This window comes from Triticum aestivum, chromosome 2A (genome assembly GCF_018294505.1).
Source record: "Triticum aestivum cultivar Chinese Spring chromosome 2A, IWGSC CS RefSeq v2.1, whole genome shotgun sequence".
NCBI classification, from domain to species: domain Eukaryota; kingdom Viridiplantae; phylum Streptophyta; class Magnoliopsida; order Poales; family Poaceae; genus Triticum; species Triticum aestivum.
The window spans coordinates 618148198-618168361 of NC_057797.1; the positions used below are offsets into that span (position 1 = coordinate 618148198).

Consider the following 20164-nt stretch of genomic DNA (forward strand, 5'->3'; position numbering starts at 1 on the left):
TCCAACTGATTTCGGATCTTCACCCTTGCGACGAATGTCCTTTTGGATGAAAAACTATAGAGTTACACTATCATCAATTAAGCTGCTGCTGCTGTTTCCTCCATCTCCAGAAGTGTTTATCCTCTTTGAACTGCTGTCACCGTCACCCATGCCATCATCATCCTTCCCACTGTCACTGCCTCCATCAAAGGCCCCCCTCTCATTGACGTGTGTCTCCTCGCTATCATCATCACTGTCCCCATCCTTTCCTTGTTTATCTTCATCAACCTTGTCGACATCCTCACCTTCCCTCTTGTCTATTCCATCTCCTTCCTCTTCCTCATCGTCATTACCGGATTCTTCTTTGTCTTCGTTGTTGTCAGCATCATCGTCATTGTCATCATCACCATCATTGTTGTCATTGTCATCATCATGTTCTTCAACATTCCTTCCCTCTTCATCCTCATCTTCTTCTTTCGACTCATCACTTTCTTCAGAATCATTGCCAACTCCCAGGTCAACGTCTTTTTCCTCTGACTCACTTTCCTCCACAAATTCATCTTCTTCACTTCCCTCCACATCTTCTGTTTGTTTGGGAGCAGATTGACGCTTCCTTCGCCTAGTGTGTGAGCTTTGAGCCTTTATTCGACCACTTGACGGCCCCTTGAGAGGAGACAAATCTGGTTCCTCTCTATCAAGCTTGGCAAAACCTTCGATGAAGTTGCCAAGATTGTCAGATATTCCTTTACATAGATCATGCACCATGCTTGCTAGCTTGAACTTCTTCTGCATAACATTAGAAAAAGGAAAATTTTAAATTTAAAAAGGAAAAATGGAGACAAAATAGTTTTGGTGCAAGTCAAGCATATCTGTTTGCAACTGCAAACCTAAGTTTGGTGCAAGTATATCAAAGTAGTGTGCAACTGAGATAATGAAAGTGTGCAACTGAAAAGGGGTAAGTTTGCTGGAAGTAAAAAAACATAGTTTGTAACTAAGTTGTGAACTCTGTGTAAGTGAAAGCACAAGTTTGATTCAAGTAGAAAAAAGGTGACTGCTGCAACTAAAGTGTAACTTTGGTACAGGTAAACAATAGCCATGTTGCAACTGACATAATAACTCTGTGCAACTGATGCATGCATTGGGCGCGAAAAAGTAAACAACAAAGGATGATTAGTACACCAAACACATAAGAGAATAAAAAAATGAAGATTTTTGGTCTAGGAAAAAAAGTGGGTCAGCAAAAAGGATAACTCGCGTGGGGATTGTAACTCAATGGAACCTTTGACGCCACAAACTCTTCTGCCTGCAGCAATCCTCCGAAGAGTGATGAATACTCTTTGCTTCTATACTGCTCCTTGAGCTGTTGCACAAAAAGAAAGATCATTAACAACAAAAACAAAGTTATTGTGTGGATCTATAAAGAAAAAAGCGCACATGTGAGCAACTACCACATGCCCCCAGAAGCAAAAAAACTGACTAAAATTACTATGTGAAGTCCAAATGAAAGTGGTACTGTAAACAAAAAATATGAAACAAAGTAGGTGTGCAACTGTCATAAGTCTGTGTGCCAACTATGAACATAGACTTGTGCAACTACCTACAGATACGTGAGCAACTACCACATGCTCTCAAAAGCAAAAAAATAGACTAAAATTACTATGTGAAGTCCAAATGAAAGTGGTACTGTAATATAAAATATGAAACAAGAATGTGTGCAACTATCTTAAGTCTGTGTGCCAACTATCAATACAGACTTGTGCAACTACTTACAGATATGTGAAAAAAATGTGCAATTACAGAAAAAGTATAATGTATACAGAAAACCTAGACATAAAACATATCATATTATACAAAAAATTACACCAAGAAAAAACAAGAAGGTATCATTTGACTTTGAGCAGAATGTCCAACTCACTTGAAGTTTCCCAAAGACGCCAGGCGAAATCAAATTCTTTTTCATTATCTTGCTGATTATATTCTTATCATAGGCATTGGCTTTTCTACTCGCACATCAACATCAAGTGCATCAATGTAAAGAATCTGTACACGCACCATCCCTAAGAGACAAACAAAAGGGGAAAACAAACATATGAGAACATTGGTGATAAAGTACAAAACCTATAGAAAAGTACGTCTAGCAGATACAAAACTTAATTACAGCTCACCATCAAATGATACAGGCAGCAGCAAACTATTTGCTAGTACTCACCCATGTTGCGGAATGCTTTGTTTATGTGCTCAGCAACAAATAAGTTGACATTGCTCTTCAACAGAACATCAGGTTCTAGCACAACACCGTAGCAACGTGGGCTTAGAGAAAGACTAGTGGTAGGAGCTAAAAAGGTGCCGAAAGCAATTGCAAGCCAACCAGTAAGGAACTTGTCATCAGTTCTTCCCTTCATAGCTTTCATCGTCTTGCTAAATTCGGTAACCGTGGGGTGTTTGGATGGCTCGGTGTGGTTGAACATCTGATTGAAACTCTTCATAGCCTCCTTTTCAACAATGTATTTCAAACGCGGCCCTCTATTGGGTAAACCAAAGTTCCTATGCACACTAGCACCATCTACTGGAATAGTTCCCCTGCCTGGAAATACCAAGGCTGAACTGCCTAGGTCGTACGACTGGACTAGGAACTTCGTCAAATCAGAAGGCAGTGTGTCGGCTAAGTTTACCAAACCTCCTAACATCTTCTCATACAGGAAAGATCTTTGAACAGGTGTTAGTTCCTTGTTGACCTTCACAAACCTTCATGGTGAGGCCATAATCCTTCCAGCTTGTGAACGTCGCCGAGGAACGTTTCCTTCGTTCCCTTCAACTCCAACTTCACCCACCCGAGATAAAAAAAGGGAACTGAATACAAATAAATTGTGCAACTAGTGTACATATGTCTGCAACTGATCATACATAATAAACCGAAATATTTTCACATAGTTGATTGTTGTGCAATCATAAGTTGATTGTTGGGCAACCATATGTTGATTTTTGTGCAACTATTATCCCTTATTGTGCAACTGACATGTTCACACTCTAAAATTAAAAAACTTGTCCAAAATGTATACATGTTTGGGTGCAGCTGTGTGTTGAATGGGTTCCAACTTTCAAATTTGACAAGATAGGTAAGAAGATTAGAAAATCTATCTTAAAACAGTTATGCACACATATGACGCACAAACTGCCAAGTGTATACTTTTCATGTGCAACACTAAACAACAGAGGTGCCAACTGATACCAACATACTATGTAACTGAAAAAATGTACTCAAAATAGCTACCTCAGCAGCTTCTGCAGAGGTTGGGTCACCCCCTTCAGAGGACTTGTCTTTTCCTTTTGTTCTAGCTCGCTTTGCAGCACGGGATGCATTAGCATCCTCCACCTACAAAAAACAATGATGCCTCATGTTAAAAAATCATGAAAAAAGAGAAAACAAAAAATAAATATTGAATTTCTTTTACATATACTAAAAATTGTACATTGCGTATTCAAAATGTACAGTAATAAAAAAGAAAATGTTAAAGTCTCCGCTAAAAACTTACCCCTACTTCCTCACCATCATCGGGGACAACACGAGTACGAACACCCCGCTCAGCAGCCCTTTTCCTGTTCCGCCGTGTATCCTTTGATACAATCCTCTGCATGAGTCGAAAGAACAAAAACCAAAAATCAAAAACAAAGGAAAAAAAGAGATAAGAAAACAACACCTATATTCGATCATATTTGCTCTCTTTGAGCTTAAGAAAACAACCTCTTCCCCACTTCCACCGACATCTCCCTCTTCAACCATTGTCGCTGCAAAAAAACAGGTCCCAAAATAATCATTCTAATTGCACACTCAGAAAATCGTAGTTAAAACACTAACAAAAACTTGATAAACAATGCATAAAAAACCAGGACCCCTCCACTAGGACAATTGAAAAATCCCGTGGCAACTGGACCTTGGATTTGCCAACTGGACCCTGGTTCTGCCAACTAGGATATGGTAATGCCAAGTGAAAAATGCAAGGAACACATATCCCAGCTGTGTGCAACTGTTGAACCTAGATCTGCCAGTTGGGAACTGGTCCAATGGCAAGTATTAAAACCCACAGAACAATGGGGCAATGGAAACATTCCATGTGCAACTGCCAACTGCAAACAACTCGTTGTGCAAGTGGGCAATGGAAACATTCCCTGTGCAACTATTATTTGTGCAACTGCCAACTGCAAACACCTCGTTGTGCAAGTGGGAATGAAAATAATACAATAAATAGACAGAAATCGAAGGGATTCAATGACCATGGTGAAGGACGCTGAAATATCTACCAACTAAAATGCAACAATACCTAGGGTTTCGATCACTTATGCAAAGACACAGTGGATCTGCTATCGGCGTGGCCTCCCCCGCTACAGGCACAGCGAGCGCGTCTAGCAGGCGCGGCCTCCCCCGCTACAGGCACGGCGAGAGCGCTGCGGTCATGGCCTCTGCGGCTACGGGCGCGGCGACAGCACAACGGCGCGTGGCGCGGCGGGGGCACTACGAGCACGGCCTCCCCCACCATGGGCGCGACGAGAGCGCTACGGGCGTGGCCTCTCCTGCTACGAGTGCGGCGGGAGCACTACGGCTGCGACCTTCCTCTGTACGGGCGCGGCGAGAACGAGCGAGCGGATGAGCAGCGAGCGTACCTGAGCCGACGACGAGCAGCGGGTGCTTCCCCCTGCTACGCCTCCGCCTCATGTGCACCTTTCAATGACGTTCAACGGCAGATCCGGCTGCGAGCCCTACAAATCGGGAGGGGAGGGGAGGGGAGAGGGGAATGAAATGAGGTGAGCGATGACGGGTGCTGAAGGGGGGAGGAAGTGACACGAAATTCGAAACCGCCCACCGCCCCCACTACTAGTCTACGCTCACTAACGGGCATACCTACACAGTCTATGCCATCTCAGGCCCACCGGGGGTGTGCGTGCCGCGCGCCTCGGCACTACCGGCCCAGGTGTGCGGGAGATGCGGGCGAGCGCGGGGAGGGGGGGCAGGTAACACCTGGCGGGCGCGGCCGTGCGATGGGAGCCGATCGAACGGTTCTTGAGCGGCCGCTCGAGACGAGACACGAGCGCACGCGCACTAATGTGTATTTCCGTTTTATATTTACTTTCGCTTTGTAGTGCTATCGAACTATGCGGTTTCGCTAATGAAACCGGGGAGAGGTCCAACACATGGATACAAACGGCCATCCAAGAAATACAACACACGCATGATATGCATCTTGCACAACACAACACAGACACATCACATCACATGAGTTGGCCAGCCAGGCCTGCTATTTTTGTATAGTCAACCGGCCACCCCTCACCCTCAAAGCCTCAATCATCCCCCTCCCCTACACACGGGCAATCCACGCCGCGGATTGGGAAACGGTGACCGACGACCCCATCCGGCCATCTTATTAGTAGCACCTACGGCACAAGGCAACAACGCACGCCTCTCCCAGCGCCCAAACACTCCGCTCGGCTGCTAGCTGCGCGTCCATACAAACGCAGTTACGCGCACAAGTACAGAACCGCCCCCTCCTCTTCCGGGAGGCCGGCCGGCCGGCCAGCCCGCTCCTCCCCTCCCATCCACCTCTGTCCTTAGCATGGTGAGGGACACCGGCGGCGCCCTGCAGCTGCTGGCGGTGCTTCTCCTCGTCCTGGCGTCCGAGCTCGCCACCTTCAGCTGCGGCCACAGGATCCCCAGGGCGGACGTCGCCGCCTGGAAGCGCGGGGCGACGCCGACGGGACGCACGGCGTCCACCACGACGACGACGACGGCCACTCGTGCCGGCGGCGCGGCGGCGGCGGCGCTCGGCGACTCCAAGAGGCTGGTGCCGCAGGGGCCGAACCCGCTGCACAACTAGCGCCGCGCAGGTTCTTCCTCGCTCCCATTTTTCTCGCGCGGAAGAACGCCGGCTATCTAGCGAGCGACTGAGTAGTGTGTGGACGATACAATCACATATGCAGTGATGTAACTGTAATTAGCTAGCCCATTAGATCGAGCTCCGGAGATTGCATCCAAAGAAATAGTGTAAATTACATGTACGATGTATCTTCTTCTTCCTCCATGATTTTCACTACTTCTTTGGAGCAAAGATCTGAAACAGCAGGACAATTATTGATTGACTGATTGATTGATTGGGAGCTTGCTGCAGCCCTGTCCCTGCGAGAGCTTGGAGCGGTCAATGGCTGTCCTCAGTGTTTAATTTCGGAGGGCGTTTAGGGTCATTTCGCGTTGGCCAAGGCGTGGCAAGCGGACAAGGGCGCCACGACAAGCGGGTGCTTTGTCACGCCATGGCTAAAATATGATTGATCCTCACTAGCCTTTTTGTTTGCTTATGGGCGTGATCTCATCAGTACACATTTGTTGTTATCTTTACCCCCTCACATGGCGAGAAAAGTAGGAGATTAAAAACTGTTGGTAGGTTACGTTGGTCTTTTGATTCGGTAGGAGATAGGCAGGAAAGGATTGGCCGTGTAGTCCGGCTGGAAGGTCAAACAACAGCCGGTCTAGACCGGCAGTCAGTTTGAGTCAGTGCAAATTTAAGCCATAATCTACGATCATCACCAGGAAAAACATGTCAGGAGAACATGCATGTATCATGCCATCACGGTGCTGATTTCCGCAGACTCTGTTTTTTCAGGAACAGATGGGCGATCTGTTATTTTTTAACCGAGCTAAGTCTCCTTTCTATTACTTTTGACATACAAAGATTCAATCCCCGCAAAAGAAACATACGAAGATTCAGAGGACGATAAAAAAAGGAAAATCAAGTCATGCATGTTTATCATGGGCTGAAAACCTGTTATCACATAAACATGTCAAAAAGTTTCTTACACGACGGACAAGATAGTAAACATAAGGATATGTCTAGGGCACATCTAGATATGCCATAGTCATTGCACATCTAAGTGATTCAATGAAACTAAACGAAAAAGAAAAAAGACAAGAGAAAATAAACACACCTAGTACATCTCTAGGGCGGAAGCCGATTTTTGGCTCTTAGGTGCGCAACACCCCTATATCTCTACCGAATGTTATTCTCTCTAGATCTATATATTAAATGTATTGATGAAAAATACCAACAAATAAATGGGCTATACATTGTAATGACTCCTTTAAATGCCTTTTATTGAGTGCAAGGGAGTTACTCCTCTGAACACATAGAGCATGCTTGGATACGTTTTAGTCCCATGACTAAAAGTAGTGGGACTAAAACTTGCTAGTCTCACCCATGTTTGGATCCAAATACTAAAGAGACTAAAATCTAGTTATTGAGCATTTATTATCCTCCAAACCCTCCAATCCAGAACTAAGGAGAGGAATTAAATGAGGAGAGAGAGAGCTAATACATATTTTAGTAGGTTTCCCATGACTAAAAGATTTTAGCCTCAAGACTAGTCCTAGTCTCTTTCTAGTCAGGGGTGCTTGGAACTTTAGCCTCTAAAAGAGACTATTTTTAGTCAGACTAAAAATAGTCCCTTGTATCCAAGCACCCTCATAGCACTGTTGAATTTTTGGTGTGCAGCGTATTGAATTGTGAGGTCAACCTTGATGGCTCGATCAATACAAGTACATGATGCATTGGTGCTCCCAGTGCAGTGATTACTTAGTAGAACAACAACACTTAGCTTTGCTAACAAACTAGTACAAATGCTAACTGCCTTCTAACAAAATCCTAGAATCCGTATCATGAAATTCTCAGTTTTTTTACTTGAGAAACAAAAGCTAAAGTCATCATCATGAAATTTGTCAAAATGAGGATCGTCGAATTCTCATTTTAAACTTTTATTTTTAATTTAATCCAGGAACTTTAGTAAATGATTTCTTTCAAAAAATCATGGAACTAGTATCACGCCATTCTTAGTTCTCTTAGAAGACATAATTCAAAGAATTGGTATCTTGAAATTTCTAGGAATTAATGTCTTGAAATGTTAGAAATGTTAACATCCATTAATGATAATTGGAGAGGGTCTTCCCCAAAACAGGCGACCTTGGATTTTAAGAATTACAATATTATAACATTCTTAGTTCTCTTAGAAGACATAATTCAAAGAATTGGCATCTTGAAATTTCTAGGAATTAGTATCTTGAAATGCTAGAAATGTTAACATCCATTAATGATAATTCGAGAGGGTCTTCCCAAAAACATGCGATGTTGGACTTTTTAGAATTATAATATATTGATTGCACATTTCCGTGCATTTGTTCAGTAGTCTGTCTTTTCAGTTATTTTAGACAATTTTTTTGAGTAGCCACTTTATTAGTTACGTTTACTTAGTGATTATGTACTGTGATGCTGATGTTGAGGCTTCAACCTGTGAAGAATGTATGTGCATTTGACGATGCCATTAGGCTTCTGGATTAGCGCACAAATGGCATATTCCATCATGCTTGTAAGAAGATTTAATGTTCTAATTTAAGTTTGAAACTTAAGTAATTTTCTTTGTAATATGAGCATGTATGATGTATGCAAGTTTAAGCTCAAAACTTCTATTGAGAACATGGAACCTATGAATTTCTACTTTTAAGTTTGAGTTTAGGTTAGTAACTTGAGTTAAAAAATATTGGAATCTTTGAACTACGTAGGTTGAATCCATGAACAAACTAGTCTTATTAACCGAAACTTATTATATGTGCAGTGTGATTAAAATCTAAAGTGGAAAATTCTTCCACATGCTAGTGTGATCCTAATTGGTTGTCACATGGCCCAGGTTACACATATCAGCTTGCATTTATTGCAGAATTTGGAAACCATTGGAAATTAATATACATCACGAGTACATCTGAAAAATATAACTAGGCCTGGATCCCTAGGTGCATGGCTGGGTCAGATTCAAGGGATGTATCACTTGGGTGCTCCTATGAAATTAACCACATTAGCACCACAAATCTAACATGCAATGACAGCAAGACCAGTGAGTGGGGAAGAATTAGTTTGATGTACCAACCCTAGTGTCTCTAGCAACATCACGTTCACAACCTTGCTTCGAAGTATCCCAACCTATTTCTTCAGCGCATCCAGATCTCTAGTTTTTTTTATGATCTATCGAGGATAACAGGAAGTGCATGTCATAGAAATGATCTTTAAAAGGACTTTCAAACATATTATTCTCAAAAGTGACTCTATTGCAAAAATTCCATATAGCCCATATATATAACAACCGCGAAACAATAGTAAAGAACTTCTCTCCATCAGGACAAAAAGAATAGCACCAAGGAAATATTACCAGATATTGTTAGGGAAAATATCAGTACCAAAGACCTAGTGCATTGTTCTCCACACCACCCTTGCCACAAGGCACGGGAAAACTATGTGTTGAGAGGACTCAACCTGATCAGAAAAGGAGCAACTAGAGTTGTTAATTAATTTTTCTTTTTCATTGCCTCTCTTGTTAACACAACATGTTGAAACAACTGGAATAGGAAGATTAGTTTTCTAGTGGTAATTTTGCATCCCCAAGCCCATTTGTGATTTCAACCTGCTAAGGAGGTTTCCCACCATTGTACATCGATTTAGTGGTAAATAACATATCATTTTCTCCTTGGACTAGTATTTCTCATTAGGGTCATCAAAAATATTAAGACTAGCAAAATAAGCAAGGAAAGATTCACACTGATCCATAAGGTCGGGAGATGGCCTTCTCCTGAAAAGTAGTCATATATACTCCGTGGAGCACTGGAGCATTTCAATCGTAAAATCATGTGCATTACAAATATCAAAAGATTGTGGGAATTGCTCACAAAGGGGAGATTGTTTGTTAAGAGAATATTTCCACAATCTAGTAATATTACCAAATCTTGGCTTAATTTTTGGACCAATATGTAAAGGTCTTTCACTTTAAGAATGGCCTCCCAACAAGGAGAATAAAATAACTTATGTTTGTCATACGCCATAGTTTGATTATTGAGGTATTTGGCTTTAATGATCACCTGCCAGAGCCCAACCCATATTAGTGTTCAACCTCCACACACTACTACAGAGTCTGAACAAAACTGACCGGTCAAATCATACCATCACTGACTGGCCTAAGGTCCTTAACTCGCTGGTCGATTTCCTTTTTGGATCTACATATTCTAGACTACTTAATAAGGTAATACCATTTTTCCATATTACGACACTGCCAAAATAGTATGCCTTTATGTGTATCAAGTCTCTCAATAAAAGTTTTGTTCAATGTGAGCATGGACATATGATAGGAAGAATTATTGGTCAATTAGCATTCCTCAGGATAGTTCTTTCTCCAATGAAAATAGCATACCCTCTCCAAGAATCAAACTTATTCAAGTATTTAGCCTAAGGTAGTACTGTAGGGTAACGTAGTAATTTCAGAAATTTTCCTACGCACACACAAGATCTATCATGGTGATGCATAGCAACAAGAGGGGAAGATTGTTGTCCACGTACCCTCGTAGACCGTAAGTGGAAGCATTATGACAACGCGGTTGATGTAGTCGTACGTCTTCACGATCCGACCGATCCTAGTACCGAAAGTACGGCACCTACGCAATCTGCACACGTTCGGCTCGGTGACGTCCCACGAACTCTCGATCCAGCTGAGTGTCGAGGGAGAGCTTCGTCAGCACGACGGCGTGATGATGGTGATGATGAAGCTACCGGCGCAGGGCTTTGCCTAAGCACTACGACGATATGATCGAGGAGGATTATGATGGAGGGAGGGCACCGCACATCGCTGGAAACAATCAACTTGTGTGTTCTAGGGTGCCCCCTGTCCCCATATATAAAGGATCAAGGGGGGAGGCCGGCCGGCCCTACGGCGCGCCACGGAGGGGAGGAGTCCTCCTCCTAGTAGGAGTAGGACTCCCCCTTTCCTAGTCCAACTAGGAGGGGAAGGGGAAGGAAGGAAGGGAGAGGAAGAGGAGAAGGAAAGGGGGCGCGCGCCCCCCTCCCTAGTCCAATTCGGACTCCCTATAGGGAGGGGCGCGGCTGCCCCTTGTGGGCTGGCTCCCCTCTTCCCTATGGCCCATGAAGGCCCAACTTTCCCCGCGGGGGTTCCGGTAACCCTCCGACACTCCGGTTTTCTCCGAAATCATCCGGAACACTTACGGTGTCCGAATATAGCCGTCCAATATATCAATATTTATGTCTTGGCCATTTCGAGACTCCTCGTCGTCTTCGTGATCATATCCGGGACTTCGAACTACCTTCGGTACATCAAAACACATAAACTCATAATACCGATCGTCATCGAACGTTAAGCGTGCAGACCCTACGGGTTCGAGAACTATGTAGACATGACCAAGACACATCTCCGGTCAATAACCAATAGCGGAACCTGGATGTTCATATTGGCTCCCACATATTCTACGAAGATCTTTATCGGTCAAACCGTATAACAACATACGTTGTTCCGTTTGTCATCGGTATGTTACTTTCCCGAGATTCGATCGTCGGTATCTCAATACCTAGTTCAATCTCGTTACCGGCAAGTCTCTTTACTCGTTCCGTAATGCAACATCCCGTAACTAACTCATTAGTCACATTGCTTGCAAGGCTTATAGTGACGTGCATTACTGAGAGGGCCCAGAGATACCTCTCCGATACACAGAGTGACAAATCCTAATCTCGATCTATGCCAACTCAACAAACACCATTGGAGACACCTGTAGAGCATATTTATAGTCACCCAGTTACGTTGTGACGTTTGATAGCACACTAAGTGTTCCTCGGTATTCAGGAGTTGCATAATCTCGGTCATAGGAACATGTATAAGTCATGAAGAAAGCAATAGCAATAAACTAAACGATCATAGTGCTAAGCTAACGGATGGGTCAAGTCAATCACATCATTCTCTAATGACGTGATCTCGTTCATCAAATGAAAACTCTTGTCCATGGCTAGGAAACTTAACCATCTTTGATTAACGAGCTAGTCAAGTAGAGGCATACTAATGACACTCAGTTTGTCTATGTATTCACACATGTACTAAGTTTCCGGTTAATACAATTCTAGCATGAATAATAAACATTTATCATGATATAAGGAAATAAATAATAACTTCATTATTGCCTCTAGGGCATATTTCCTTCAAGTACATGCCCACATTTTTTAGAGAGGAAAACCTGATAGCAACTATCAAATATCTCATAGGAAATTGACCAATTTGACAAGATTAGCATATAAGTTCGCAATGTCATTGTCTCCTCCAGCACAAAAACTTTCACTTTGGAAGTTGATTTATAAAAACTAGATATAAGCTCAAATGAATAAAGGAGAACTTTAGGGTTTAGAGCCTTATCAAGGTCACAATCAATACAAATAGTTGTATCATCAATGTATTAAATTACAACCACTGTTTTATCAATAAGGTCAGCAATCAACAACTAGCATATCATTCCTTTGGGAATTTTTAACAATTTTAGTATGGCACTCACCTGTCAGATTACAGGGGGTAGATGGTCCACCTACCTCACACTTTTGGCACTTTCATAAGGGCTTGTGGTGTTGTTCAGTTTAACAATAACAATTCCATTGTAAATGATACTCTTAATCCAGCTACATCAAATAGGGTTTAAAGACTCTGATTTATGGCATTCCAATAAAAATCCTAGTTAACATTGTTGTGAACCTTTTCAAAATCAAATTTCAAGATAATACCACCATGCTTTTAATACAAGTGGGGATGTGAAATCTCATGTAAATATAGAATATGATCTTAAATGCAAGGTAACAATGAGAAGAAAATGCTAGAACCCTAGAGTTGATAGTGAGAGGGGCCACAAGTGCATCGTCTTTGGGATCCAGTTAGGCCAAAATCCTGCCACTACATTCTCTCAGGAACTATCATCGCAATTTTAATGTTGGGTAGCAATATTTAGGTAGATTCTGCAATTTCTTTCCTTCCAAAATACCCACATAATGTATACAATCAAGCAAATAGTTGCTTTTCACTCTTCCTTCAGGAGGCCGACAACCTTTTTCTTTTAAACGATGAGTTGATGTTGTTCTTATTTGTTGGCAAAATCGAGATCATGGCTTGGCTTGCAAAAAACATACCTATAGAAGAACAAACATCTTAATGGTAGTCATTGGACAAATGTGGAGCCGTTTGCGGGTAAATATGCGGAGCTTACAAATGGGACTAATGAGAACAACTACATGCGCGCATAACCTCCTAAGAGGATCTTGAGCCAAGAGAAGAATTGCATTTTTGGTTCTGTTTGGATGGTCCAAATTTTGCTAGCGAGGAAAGGAGGAGCTGCTTCTCGAGATTCTATATGGTATGCCAACCGTGTATGAACCATAGGATGACCATGACATCTAGCAAAGTGGAAAGCAGAATGTCACGTAATCCCAACCAAAGGTCACATAACTACATAAGTCAGCGATGTGCCATAAAGTGTACATGTTTGGAGAGATCAAATCTAACTTTGACTTGCCAACTCTTTCTCCACCGAGACCAAACAGTTCTTGCTGTTAGAGAAGGATTAGGGGTTCAACCATCCAAGCATCCATCGATCCTGCCAAAAGACGTATTTGGATCTGTTACCCATCGTGATGGTGATGGAGGTTCACGACATGTGCATGCCCCTTCTTTGAGAAGTCATCATCGTGCCACACCATAGTTAGGACCGGTGAAGGTGTATCTATGGCCCTCCAGTGGGTTTTAATGATGAATGACAAAATTTTAATGGACCAATGTGTTACTAAATGTAAACATGTGTATAGTTCCAAAAGCAATAAAGAGGGGTTAGGATATCAACGATGGATGAATCTTGTTGTTTCTCAAATAGAATCCAATTGAGATTAAAACCAACGGCACAAAATCGATACTATCGAGGTTTGAAGTGTGATTCATGCCGCACAACAAAACTTTTTCATGGAGCTACTGTACACAAAACCCGACAAAGGAAGCAGTCAACAAACCCAGATCCAGAATACAAACTCGGCAATACCAAACCAAAACCTGCAGTGTTGACAGAGCGATGGACTTAGCAGCTAAGAAGAGAAAGGCTTCCCAGAGGCAACAACATGAGAACCCGGTAGTTCCAACTTCCGAAGCACAACAACTACATCAACCCCAAACTACTAGGTTCTCTAAATCCTGTCACTGAGGTCATTTTCATAGTAGCACCAGTTTTAAACCGTTAGTACCACTATTGAAGCTCTACTAGGTTGAAGCTTGGTCAGTGAAACCACGACCACTAGAGGCGAAAAGCATGATTAAACTTGTAAAATTCAAGAATGTTAGGGTACCCCTAACTCTTTCCCCCGGTGGAAGTGTCACCATATCTTGTCTATTCTTTTTAGTTCCCACTTCGACATTCAAAAGATAGAAAATTGGTAGGTCACCATGGACAACAGGGTTGTTATAAGAGGATTTCATCCTCACATGTAGGCTAGATTGAATATCTACAACAAAGGAAGCACCATCGACAAAAGAAAGGAGAAAATGTACTCTTTCCAAAAAGGAAGAAAACAAGCGAGTGCCTTTGGCCTTTGCATCAATTGATGCACACAACCTTCTCTATTAAGAAATGGGGCCATCACCATTGCAAATCAATTTAGTGACATTAAAGAGGGCTCATACTTCATACAAGTGGGGAACACTGTTATTACAAATTTGAATACTAGAAAACGATACCAATCAATAAGGAGATTTGTAGCTTATCCATAATTGATGGAATCAATGATAAATACAGTCTTTAACAATTAAAATAGGCTTTAGTTCTAGCACACGACTTGTCACGCACCACAGTTCAGCAAAGCACCTACTTCTTCTCAAGATGATTGGTTCCACCCACCGTAGTTTTCCTCGGGTTGATCCTCATCACGAGCCTCCTGTGAACAGAGAAAAGCATTTAGCAGAAATGTAAGTATTGAGGTCAGAAGAAGGACCAGCTCGTTCATCTTCATAAAAATGGAAAGCATTTCAGGCTTGTGTAAGCCCGCAGTTGACGTGTCAAAAAAAGAAAAGAAAAGGAAGGCATCAAAGGAGCATAAAAATAAGACCCGGATACTCTACACAATTAGTGGTGCTGAAACTAGAAGTTGAAAGGCTAAAAGATGGTACTTCCTCCGATCCATGTTACTTGTCGCTCAAACGGAATGTATCTGTGGAGGGAGTTGAAGAATTACAGCCAAGTGTGTGGTGGTGATCAGTTTATCATATGTGAAAACTGTTAACAGCGAATAAGGCCCTACAAGCTTGCATATACAGTTACTAATGCAGACGTTTAGTTAGCCACAGAGAAACAGAGGACACGGTAAAGTGAAATGGGTTTAGTCCCTGAACATGAATGTAAGACAGCTACCTCCGGAGTGAACGTCAGACCGATTTTGATTTCTCCACGGTACTCTTCGTCTTTGACAACATTGTAAACAGTTGGTGGGATGCTTCCTTCAGTGTACACTCCATCCAATGGGATCCTGAAAGAATCAAATACTCAGAGTTGTAGTGGATGATGCAATCTGCGATCATTCAATTTTGCATCCCGCGATGCTGCGACATCAATCGAAATGCAAACTGCAAGTGTTTCAAAAACAGATTTCGCCAAACATTTGAGCCAGTTTTATGTAAGACCGCCAGCCCCACAACTAACTCAAAGGAACACTCTGGGTTGGCCACATCTTCAGGGATAGAAACTGACACAGGACCAAAATTGCTACTCCTAGCTCATTTCGACTTACGTTGCTTCACCAACGCTGTCGTCGTCCGTGCCACCATCACTGTCGAGGAGCTTGATGACGAGCTCGGTTGCATTCTCAGAGACGGTGAACACAAAGGTTTCGTTCCATTCAGGATCACTTCCCTTTCCTGCATGCATCGAGTGAAGTCAAGTTACATCTCATAAAGAAGTCAATAGCACACATGCACAGCAGCATTTAGATGCATGCTGCTGCTTTTAACATGTCTTGATGATTTCCAATTTTCCTCATGGAAGGATCCACGGTTGATTCGGCTTATCGCAAACGAGGTGGGAAAATAAGATGCGTTAACTACTTAATTAACGTGCTTTTAGCGCATTGGTTGCTGCCATTCTGAATCGATCTGCGTTCTTATTATGATCGTCTAGATTTTCCTGCTGTTCAAGTGTCCAGACATTACTGACATGGCAAAACACATGACAGACTCAAGCTTCAAGCCTGGTAGCTTTCTAGCAGCACGTGGAACCTAGGACTCATTCAGTACCAGTGCTCGTTTTTTTCTTTGTGAAGGACCACAAGGACCAGATTTCACTATCATTAAGATATCGTTTTGAACGCTACTAGTGAACGAAAGCGTTGATCGATAAATTGAAGAGATATATAAGGTTTCCTATATACTGTGAGCAAAATATTTGCAAGCTAACGAAGAAATTTACCTGAGGCGACGGTGCTCTTCTGCTCCTGCGATGTGCATTTTAGAACCGCGTACGGGTCCATGTTGCCTGCAGCAAACAATTCGCAGCCACGGAACTCGTCAGCGAGAATCGATCCCGCCAATTAGACACCAGCAAAGGCGAAAGCACAAACAACTCGAGAATATTGCGCCGATCTGGCTGATCGGGAGGCCATCACTTCACCGAGCTACTTGATCGAGCGGGGAACGGGAAAGCAGAGCCGAATTCAAGCAGAACAGAACTCGATGTGGGGAGGGAGAGGCCGAAGGTAGCTTACAGAGGTAGTCGGTGTTCTCGAGTCCCTTGGCTCCGACGAGCAGCACCTCCAGCGTCCCCTGCGCCATCTTCTCTCCGGGCCTGATCTGACTGATCTCGCCTTCCTCTCCCGCTCGCTCGATCAGGAATTATATGCTGATGGGTAGGCAGCACGACTGAAGGTCGAGACTGATTGCTGTAGATCCGATCCGAGCCCCGGGGCGCCGCTGTATGTATAGGACTAGGAGTTGAAAAATGGAAGGCTCGGCCGCGTCTTCCTCGCACCTCCCCCACGTCGCGTCACATGGACGCGGTGTGTGGTAGGGCATAGGCGACTTGCCAACTTGCCGAAGGCAGGTCAAGTACCGCGCGGCGCGCCAATGGGGGGTGGGGTGGGGGCGGTGGGTTCTTCCGCCGGTTTCGCGCGTGTCTGCCCGTAGTCCGGCCGTGCCGATTGGATGATTGAGGAGCGAGAGGACGGGTTTGACGCGCCCAGTCTGTCACCGTTCGTGTGATCGTGCAGGTGCAGTGTAGTAGTTGCATCGTCCATGGACGGTGGCCGTCCGGGGCCACAACTGCATTTTTTTAGAGGCCACGAACGCTATATATCGCCCGTTGCAATCCCTAGCGTAGCGTTTCCTCACTAGGGACCGTGGACGGGCCGGCCCATTATAAATTGAGCGAGAAAACTGCCAGGACCGATTTTACAAGGTTCCTAAGAGTTTTTTCGAACCTTGTCGAAGGTTCCCGATTCGTTTTCTTACTGGTTTGCCGGTTTATTTTTTTCTTCTCTTTTTTGTTTCTATAATTCACAAATTTCAAGAAATATCCAGAAAATGTTCAAGATTTCCTAATTATTTGCATTTCCAAAAAAAGTTTGGAATTTTCTAAAATGATTATGTTTTCAAATTTTGTGCGTGTTTTCACAAAAATGCTTACTAATACAAAAATATTCAATCATTTCAAAGAATAATTGAGATTTCACAATTTGTTCGCATTTAAAAAAAATGTGTTCCTCAAAAAATGTTTGAAAAATAAAAAAACTGTTCCATTTATAAAACGAATGTCCAAAAATTCAAAAATAGTTCACAATTTTAAGAAATGTTCACAAATTTTAAAAACAATTCGCGATTTTGAAAATTGTTAGAGGTTTCATACAATTTTTTCCGATTTTCAAAAAATGTTCGTGGACATTTCTTGTATTTCTCGTGAACATTTTTTAAAATTCATGAACTTTTTTTTCCTGAAATTGTGAACTTTATAAAAATTCATAATAGTTTCAAAGTTTCATGAATATTTTTTGAATTCGTGAACATATATTGAATTTGTGAACATATTTTGCATTCACAAACAATTTTTAAATAACCATAAATACTTTCCTGAATTTACGAAAAAATTATTTGGGAGTTTTCTTCAAATTATAAATTAATCTGATCGAAAAAATGAAATGGGAAAGAACAAAACAAAAAATAGGCGTGCACTCGCTCGCTGGACCAGACCCATCTTGCTTGAGAGATGCAAGGTAGCGCTCGCTATGAGCGATAGACATCAGCTCCCGCCTAGGGCTCTTGTAGGAGGAGACAGGACAAGAAACATGTGTTGTTTAGTTCAGACCAGTACTACTTATTCACACTACATAGGCTAGATTTTGAATCCTCTAGACTGTGTTGGGCCTCGCTTATATTCTTTGGTTCGAATCCTACAAAAGACCTTGAAAGTAGGATAGGTATGCATGCGTAAACGGAAGAATGGAAAAACATAAAATTTGTAAGTCTTGCATCAAGATTAACAGTGGCTCTATTTTATATGCATTTTTAAACTCATTTATTGAATACTACTCCATATATCATGTCCCATTGAACAAAGTACATGTCCATTATGCATGCTTTCTGTTTTTTACCCTTTTCGTTGTGAGCATTACATAGTTTGTAGTTTTTATTAGTTATCTTTGGTTTGTTGTGTCTAGGTGCTTTCGAGTAACCATGGACCAAACACGATGAAAAGGCCAGGGTTGGGACCAATACGAGAGATTTCCAGGCACCAAACCCAAGCATTTTGGAGTGCTAATTATGACATTTTAAGTGATCAAATTAAAAATCCAACACCATAGGTGCATTGGCGTCATTCATACGAATCCAACGAGCCCAAGAACGTCAAAATCAAAGTTCATATGAAGAAATGATGACCATTTTACTAAAGGTGTCCAGAGCAAAAGACAACGCTCGATACGACCGGGCATGGTCGTACCACCCCCGACAAGCTCTGAAATCGCCCAGATCAGACGCGATTCTTCGTGGATTTTATCTCAATTTGTTCTGACAACTTCCTTGGCCACCATGGGAGGTGTTGGGATTTGATTTGGCTCATTTAGAGCCCTTGGATCATAGTGGAGAAGCTACCTCAACGGAGGAGACCCAAGGAGGCCTCCTATATACACCTCAACCGTAGCGGTCGTCCATCACCCATACGCGATATACCGATATCCATCACCATCTCCATCTCCATATCCATTGCTAATCCATCACCACCTCCATAGAAGAAGAAGGGCCAAGACAAGAAGAAAGAAGGGGAGGCTTCGCCACCCCCGACAAGCTCTGAAATCGCCCAGATCAGACGCGATTCTTCGTGGATTTTATCTCAGTTTGTTCTGACGACTTCCTTGGCCACCATGGGAGGTATTGGGATTTGATTTGTCTCATCTAGAGCCCTTGTATCAAAGTGGAGAAGCTACATCAACATAGGAGGCCCAAGGAGGCCTCCTATATACACCTCAACCCTAGAGGTCATCCATCATCCATACACGATATGCTGATATCCATCACCATCTCCATCTCCATATCCATTGCTAATCCATGACCACCTCCATAGAAGAAGAAGGGCCAAGACAAGAAGAAAGAAGAGGCTCTGCCACCATGCTGCATCAGTCCTTCGTGCTGATGCGATCTTCACCAAGGATGCCTTATATGTCTCCTATGTATCTATAATTTTTTATTGTTCAATGCTATTATATTATCACTTTTGTATTATTTATATGCCATTTTATATTATTTTTGGACTAACCTATTAATTTAGTGTTCTGTGCTAGTTCTGTTTTTTGCTTGTTTTTTGTTTTCCTGGAAACACATACCTATAGAAGTTTTTTACGATTCTTTCTGGACAATAATAGACCCTGGAAGCTTCGGGGAAGTATGAGAAGACCCACGAGGGCCCAACAAACTAGGGGGTGAAGGAAATATGCCCTAGAGGCAATAATAAAGTTATTATTTATTTCCTTATATCATGATAAATGTTTATTATTCATGCTAGAATTGTATTAACCAGAAACATGATACATGTGTGAATACATAGACAAACAGAGTGTCACTAGTATGCCTCTACTTGACTAGCTCGTTGATCAAAGATGGTTATGTTTTCTAGCCATAGACAAAGAGTTGTCATTTGATTAACGGGATCACATCATTAGGAGAATCATGTGATTGACTTGACCCATTCCATTAGCTTAGCACTTGATCGTTTAGTATGTTGCTATTGCTTTCTTCATGACTTATACATGTTCCTGTGACTATGAGATTATGCAACTCC

At 42.5% G+C, this 20164-nt stretch overlaps 2 protein-coding genes and 1 pseudogene across 2 annotated transcripts; 1 reads left to right on the forward strand and 2 right to left on the reverse strand.

Moving 5' to 3' along the window:
* Window positions 1-54: 54 nt before the first annotated feature.
* LOC123191786 (uncharacterized) lies at window positions 55-4690 on the reverse strand (annotated as a pseudogene).
* A 635-nt stretch (window positions 4691-5325) lies between these two features.
* Window positions 5326-6108, forward strand: LOC123185721 (uncharacterized). The gene has a single exon (XM_044597552.1). It carries the CDS (start codon window positions 5586-5588, stop codon window positions 5844-5846), a length of 261 nt encoding a protein of 86 aa, XP_044453487.1. The 5' UTR covers window positions 5326-5585; the 3' UTR covers window positions 5847-6108.
* Window positions 6109-14497: 8389 nt separating this feature from the next.
* LOC100359381 (elicitor responsive gene 3) lies at window positions 14498-16934 on the reverse strand. The gene is made up of 5 exons (XM_044602295.1): window positions 16605-16934; window positions 16310-16375; window positions 15636-15762; window positions 15260-15374; window positions 14498-14786 (listed from the first exon to the last, which is right to left on the reverse strand). Exons 1-5 carry the CDS (start codon window positions 16669-16671, stop codon window positions 14727-14729), a joined length of 435 nt encoding a protein of 144 aa, XP_044458230.1. The 5' UTR covers window positions 16672-16934; the 3' UTR covers window positions 14498-14726.
* Window positions 16935-20164: the final 3230 nt, after the last annotated feature.